Here is a 6,847-nt window from a genome sequence, read left to right on the forward strand (position 1 = left end):
TGAAACTACCAAATAAGTAACAAAGAAAATTGAAAAATGGAACTCCCTCCATCCACTCCAAAATCGACGGCCAAGTCCCAAAGTGGAAGGTCAAGACTCACTTTCTTGTGTTGGGAGGTGGTGAAAGCTAGAAATGGATTAAAGTTAAGTTACATGGGAGCTTGGTGCAAGCATGCTTGTGACAAGTCTCTTCATACTTAAGTTAATTAATCTAAGTTTAAGCCTTAATAAGTCATTAGCATAATAGTGGGCTAACAAGTCCATTAAGAAAGTAGGGTGGGCTTCCAAGTCCATTAACATTAATTAAGGCCCAAGTCCAAGTAAGTAACAAATAAATAAATATAGCCCAAGTAATTAACTAGTTACTTTAGTTAATTAAAAATAATTAATTATGAATGTAAATAATATTCAAAAATATTATTCGTGAAAAGTATGTGCGTCACAAAGACAAGTCGGGCCATGTAAAGTCAAATATGGTAACAAGTAAATGTATAAAAATACATTTATTAAAGCGCAAGTATTAATAATAAATTATTAATAATAAAAGTTGGAAAACCCAGGGTCGTTACAGCCGGTCTAATCGACACCTTGAAGAATTTCCCTTTCAATTTAAGGGGTATTTTCTTGTCGCACAAAACCCCTTTCGCAACTCTCTACTTCAACCATCCCACCTTTATATGGTGGGTCACATCATCATCTATCCTTCCCGATTTGTGCAGCATCGAGCCTAAGTATCTAAAGCAATCATGTGGAAGTAGGACCTGGTCCCCAGTACGGACATCCATTGTAACATTCTGATCTTCTTCGACCCTCCCGAAGTCACATCTAAGATATTCCGATTTATTTCTACTAATCCGAAGTCCATTTTGTTCAAAGGCATTCCTCCATTGCTCCAGCCTTCCATTTAACTCATCTTGGGATTCCGAAAATAATACAATATCATCAGCAAAAATCAAGCACCAGGGGATACTCTCTTGTATCCCTTGAGACAACTCATCTAAGACCAAAGAGAAGAGAAAAGGGCTAAGGTCAAATGTAACGACCCTGGAATTTCCAACATTTATTTATTAATAATTACTATTATTAATACGTGTGATTAAACGAATGTACGTTATTACATTTACATGTTGCTATGATTGCCCGTACTTGACTTTTAAGTGCCCGAAACGTCTTTGTGACACCCGGAACTTTCACGAATAATATTTTTAGATATTATTTACATTCAAGATTAAATTTATTAATCATTTTAATTAACTAAGGCTATTAGTTAGTTACTTGGGCTTTAATTGGTTTAACTTGTGATTTATTTGAACTTGGGCTTTGTTAGTGTAATGGACTCATGTTATTGGACTTCCAAGCCCACCCTACATTATTAATGGACCCTTTAGCCCACTCTTTCAAAGTGTAAGTAATACTTGAACCTTAACTAGTTAGTTTGGAAGACATGAAGAATCTGGTTACCATAATCCCCATGCATAACCATTCTTTATCCAACTTTTGAAGCTTTACTTGCAAGTGACCACAAAACTAATCCCTCCCCCTCATTTTTCTGCTGTAAAACCGTGGGCCTTATGGCCATGGAGGGAGTTCTTTTGGTTCATTTTTGTATTACTTCATCACTTGTATTTTCTCTCATTCAAACACACACACATACTTGCTTCCATTTTCTCTCTTTTCTCTAGTTCTTGTAAGTAAACTTGAAGCTTTTTCTTCCTTTCTTTTCTTGGTAAAACCAAATTACAAACACCCTTAGATCATCATCATCTTTGTTCTTTGTTGTTAATTGTTTGTAGGTGTTAGTTGTTGTTACCTTGTTACTTTGTTACTTACTTACATATACAAGAATCAAACTCATTAGTTTCATTCTTCATAATATCTTGTATTTATCAAGAACACAAGAACATAAACTTACTAGTTTATGATTCTACTTTTATTGTTTCAAAAGTTTGTAAGTTCATAGTTGTTAAATTCATGCTTGTAGTTCATGAAGTAAACTTTAAAGTTTACTTTCTAAAGATCAAACTTTGGTTTGAATCTTTAAAGTATGAACAACCATGAACCTTTTCTTGTTTATTTAAGTTTACTTCTTCAATTTATGCACTTTAATTTCATGTAGTTAGTTTATATGGTCAAGTACTACAAGTTAGTCTTGATCTCATATCTCTTGAACAAATTAAGTTAACCTTGGAAGTTCAAGAACACACAAATAAGTTTTCTTTAAATATAACTTTGGATCTAGACTTTTGAGTCTTGGATCTTCAAGATCAAACTAAGAACTATGTTCTACTACTTATGATCTTGATTAGTTAGTTAACTTTCAAGTTTATAGTTCAATATTTCTTTTAAAGTTCATGTATGTGTTAGATCTAAGACTTTGATGTAACTTTGGTTCATCAAACTTCATACAACTCTTAAGTGAGTTGTGCTTCATGTCTTAGACTTGCACATTGGTTATGATGGTCAAGACTTGGTTAAGATGATGTAGATACATCAATGAGTTGTACACTTGAAGCTATATGCATCAAGGATGAGAACCGTGACGAACATCAAGCACCAAGACCACCGGAACCCTTTTAAACTCACTGTTCTGTCCAAAAGCTACTGGTCTGGTGATTCTGTAACAGACCAGTAGACCTGGGCTGTTCTAACCTTGATTTTTAGATAGATCTTTTCTAGTAGATAACTTTTCATATAGGACTCGTCTTAATCCGAGTTACGGTTTAGGATTTATGGCCCTCCGATCGTTACTATGTCCTTTAACGTTGTGCAGAAATTTATGACCTACTCGCACTTAGACCGTCGCCATGGTCAAACCAAGATGATTTTGCTTCTGTAAATTTTACCACACTTAAGGGACTCATAGACGGAGCCATGGCCACTGGTCTCACCTTAATTCAGTAAGGGTAGAGGCCGTGGTGACTGACTGAATCCAGACTTTGTTGAAAACTACTTTCATAAACGAAACTTACTTTACGCCTTTTGTTTAATGATGAATGATGATGACCCTTAAGAACTTAAATACATACTTTTAAACCTATTAAGACGATTTACTGACTTAGTACTATTTGACTTAGGTTGAGGACTTTCGGACCGTTTACTTGCACACCTTTACCGGACCGACTTTACGACTACATTATCATTGTGAGTTATAGCATTCCCTTTTTATTTTAACTTATTTTGGGAACTGAGAATACATGCGGATTTTATGTTTTACATACTAGGCACGAGTACTTAAACTTATATATGTGTGGGTTATATAACGGCAGAAACATTCCCTTTAGCTCGGTAACGTTTAATCATTGGTTTTTGAACCATGAACGCGAATCTTAGATATGGATCCATAGGGTTTGACATCCCCACTCGGGCTAGTAGCGCTAGCATTTAACGACTGTTTAATACTTCGTAAACATACGCACTTGCCAAGTGTACTTTCAGGGGGTATAAACGTTAAGTTAGTTACCAAGTGCCCACGGTTAACATATACTTTATCATACTGTTTTGAAACGCTCTTTGTAGCACTGAAATCTCGTGGCCTACCTTACTTACTGTTATACTTAAACTATAGCTCACCAACCTTTGTGTTGACTTTTTTAAGCATGTATTTCTCAGGTGCTTGTGGTTGCTTCCGCTGTCTTACTTGTTGTGCTGTAGACACCCGCTGCTTAGAGTTGTCCACGCATGAACTACTTTACTTTGCATTCAAACATTCGTACTTTTGAATTATGACTTGTAACGACCATTTGGGGTCACGTACACTTAATTATTGCTTCTACTTAGTGAAGCATACTTTTGGAATGTAAAACTTTCGATGTTGGTTTGACATCACTTTTAATTATGAATGCAAACTCTTTTTGAAAACGCATATAGTACTTAACCTTGTAATGATCCTGTTGTTGATGATTCGTACACGATGGTTTTGTACGGGGCATCACATCAAATCCTTGATGTAAACCTACTTCTACTGGGAAATAATCCGTGTTTCCTACAGTCGTTCGAATGCGAGTTTTCGCCCCCTCGTACATATCCCTAATAGCTCTTATATACCTACTTGGGATACCTCTGCCATTAAGGGTCTTCCAAATCAACTCATGTGGGACACTATCATAAGATTTTTCCAAGTCCAAGAAAGCTATGTGTAGGTTCTTTTGTTTCTCTCTATACTTCTCCATAAGACTTCTAATAATGTGAATTGCCTCCATCGAAGAGCATCCTGGCATGAACCCAAATTTGTTCTCTGGCACCTTTATCTCGCGTCTATGCCTAGTCTCAATCGATCTCTCCCATAGTTTCATGGTATGGCTAAGTAACTTTATACCTCTATAGTTACTACATGTCTGCGCATCCCCTTTGTTCTTGTAAATGGGAATGACCTCACTCAGTCTTCACTCCATTGGCATTTTTATACTTCTAAACGTCGTGCTGAAAAGATTTGTCAACCACCTAACTCCATCATCGCCTAAGCACCGCCACGCCTCTATGGGGATTTGGTCCGGTCCTACTAATTTATTTCTCCCCATCTTCCGTAGGGCCGATCTAACATCATCTTGGTTGATCCTCGAGCAGAAACAGTTGTTTTAATAGTGCGGGGCCATATCATAATCATGAGGTTCTCCATTACCAAGCCTTCCCCCATCGAACAGGGATGAGAAATATTCGTCCCATCGTTTCCTAATTTTGTCTTCCTTCACTATGCTTTAACCAGTTTCATCTTTGATATATTTGATGTTATCCAGGTCTCTTCTCCGACGCTCCCTAGATTTGGCTATCCTGTAGATGTCATTTGCTCCTTCTTTAGAGTCTAGTCTCTTACAAAATTCTTCGTATGCTTTATCTTTTGCAAGCATCATGGCGATCTTTGCTTCTCTTTTGGCTTCTTTATAACTCTTTTCTATGCTATTTCTGTCTGCTAGTGTACCCCCTCTAAAGGAGGTAAGCTCCCGAAACCTCGCCTGTTTAAGTGTGACTTTATTTTGTACCTCGTCACTAAGCCACCATGATTCTCTACAACCCTTTTGGTCTCTCGACGTCCCAACTGCCACTCCCAAGGATTCTTTGGCCCCCCCTCTAATGGTGGACGTTAGGCTGTTCCACATCTGGTCCATATAAATAAAGTCTACATTTTCTATTTCAGCACCCACTCTTTCAACAACATTAGCTCTAAAAGTCTCCACTTTCTCTCCGTTTAAGTTCTTCCAGAGGATTCTAGGTTGTATCACTCTCGCCCTCCTATTTACCCGTCCATGGGTACCTAAATCCATGACCAACAGTCTATGCTGGGAGGAACAAGTCAAGGTTGGGAGGACCTTACAGTCCTTGCAGGTCCTAAGGTAACCCTTGCGAAGAAGGAAAAAGCAATCTGGCTACTATGACCCCCAGTATGATAAGTGGCTAACTGAGCGTCCCTCTTTTTGAAGAAAGAGTTTGCTACAACCAGATCATGGGCAATGGCGAACTCTAGAATTGATCGCCCTTCTTCATTTCTAACCCCAAACCCAAAGCCCCCGTGGGCTCCCCAATATCCCTCTACCTCCGTTCCTATATGCCTATTAAGGTCGCTCCCTATAATAAGACGATGGTCAGCTGGACACCCCCTTACAACCTCATCTAACAGTTCCCCAACACTCTTCTTCTTCGCTTCTCCTAAACCTACGTGGGTGCGTAAGCGTAAATGACCGTGAACGTCTCCTAATTAATTATTAATTATTAACGTAATCGACATAATCCTATCGGTAAACCTACCCACATCAACAACATGATCATTATGTGTTGGACATAAAAAGATTCCTACTCCATTTCGAGCTGTCCTAGAGCTCGAGTACCACAACTTGTATTTATTAATCTCTACCGCCTCCTGTCCCTTCCATCTAGTCTCTTGAACGCACACTATTTCCACATTACACTTAAGAAAGGTATCAACTAGCTCAAACCTCTTGCCCGTCAAAGTTCTTACATTCTAACTTCCCACTCTAATCCTACCAGGGGTTACTACTCTACTCCCTCCCCTAACCCCTCTAGAGCTACCTACCCCTAAACTATGAGAACATGACCTCAAGTGACCATAAGAAAGTGTAGCGTCTATATTAACTTGTAGACTACAACGTGGCTAAAACAAGTAAAATAGAAATAAAAGCATGAAAATGTAAATATATATATTTATATAAAACTAATATATGTATGTATGTATATATATATATATATATATATATATATATATATATATATATATATATATATACTTAATACTTGATAATTAATAGATAAAATTATATATTAATATTTTAATTATAATTATAAATAAATATAGATATATAAATATTCAAGACACGGTATTATAGGTATATATGTATATACGGAGAATAACACAATATTAATAATTAATACAGAGTATTAAATTAAATCTAGTGTATTTTACACGGACTTACTGAGCTTAGTTTGTCGCAAACTGTGATCAGTGTGTATGTAATTTTTTAGATTCTCTTATATGCAAAGTTTTATATGGATCATTTTAATATATATATATATATATATATATATATATATATATATATATATATATATATATATATATATATATATATATATATATATACACATATATATATTAGTGTACAATCCGTAACTTCATGGGACTTAAACACTAATGAAGCTTGGAGGTAATGTGGTGCAATTTCAACTAAAAGGTTGAGGGTTCTAGTCTCGTTGTGAACATAGTTTGTGAATTATTGTAAATATTTGTTTAATGGGTGTGTGAGTTTGCTTAGAAAACAAAAATATAAGATTGAAAGTTGTTGTATAATAAGGTTAGGATGTTTCAAACTCTTGATCGATAACATGGCCTTGCTCGGTG

The 6,847-nt window shown here is 36.4% G+C and overlaps 2 protein-coding genes across 2 annotated transcripts; both read right to left on the bottom strand.

Moving 5' to 3' along the window:
- Window positions 1–653: 653 nt before the first annotated feature.
- Window positions 654–4,292, bottom strand: LOC139842021 (uncharacterized). The gene is made up of 2 exons (XM_071832201.1): window positions 4,058–4,292; window positions 654–997 (listed from the first exon to the last, which is right to left on the bottom strand). The coding sequence occupies exons 1-2, from the start codon at window positions 4,290–4,292 to the stop codon at window positions 654–656; spliced, it is 579 nt and encodes a 192-aa protein (XP_071688302.1).
- Window positions 4,293–4,694: 402 nt separating this feature from the next.
- Window positions 4,695–5,258, bottom strand: LOC139842022 (uncharacterized). The gene has a single exon (XM_071832202.1). It carries the CDS (start codon window positions 5,256–5,258, stop codon window positions 4,695–4,697), a length of 564 nt encoding a protein of 187 aa, XP_071688303.1.
- Between the last annotated feature and the right edge of the window lie 1,589 nt (window positions 5,259–6,847).

The sequence above is a fragment of the Rutidosis leptorrhynchoides genome, chromosome 4 (genome assembly GCF_046630445.1).
Source record: "Rutidosis leptorrhynchoides isolate AG116_Rl617_1_P2 chromosome 4, CSIRO_AGI_Rlap_v1, whole genome shotgun sequence".
In the NCBI taxonomy this organism is placed as follows: domain Eukaryota; kingdom Viridiplantae; phylum Streptophyta; class Magnoliopsida; order Asterales; family Asteraceae; genus Rutidosis; species Rutidosis leptorrhynchoides.

Excerpts from the sequence above, each read along its gene's own strand:
- LOC139842021 (XM_071832201.1), bottom strand. The coding sequence starts at position 4,292 with ATGAAACTATGGGAGAGATCGATTGAGACTAGGCATAGACGCGAGATA. Across the intron at positions 998-4,057 it reads GAAGACCCTTAATGGCAGAG|ATGAGTTGTCTCAAGGGATA; the intron begins GTATCCCAAGTA and ends CTTTGGTCTTAG.
- LOC139842022 (XM_071832202.1), bottom strand. The coding sequence starts at position 5,258 with ATGGATTTAGGTACCCATGGACGGGTAAATAGGAGGGCGAGAGTGATA.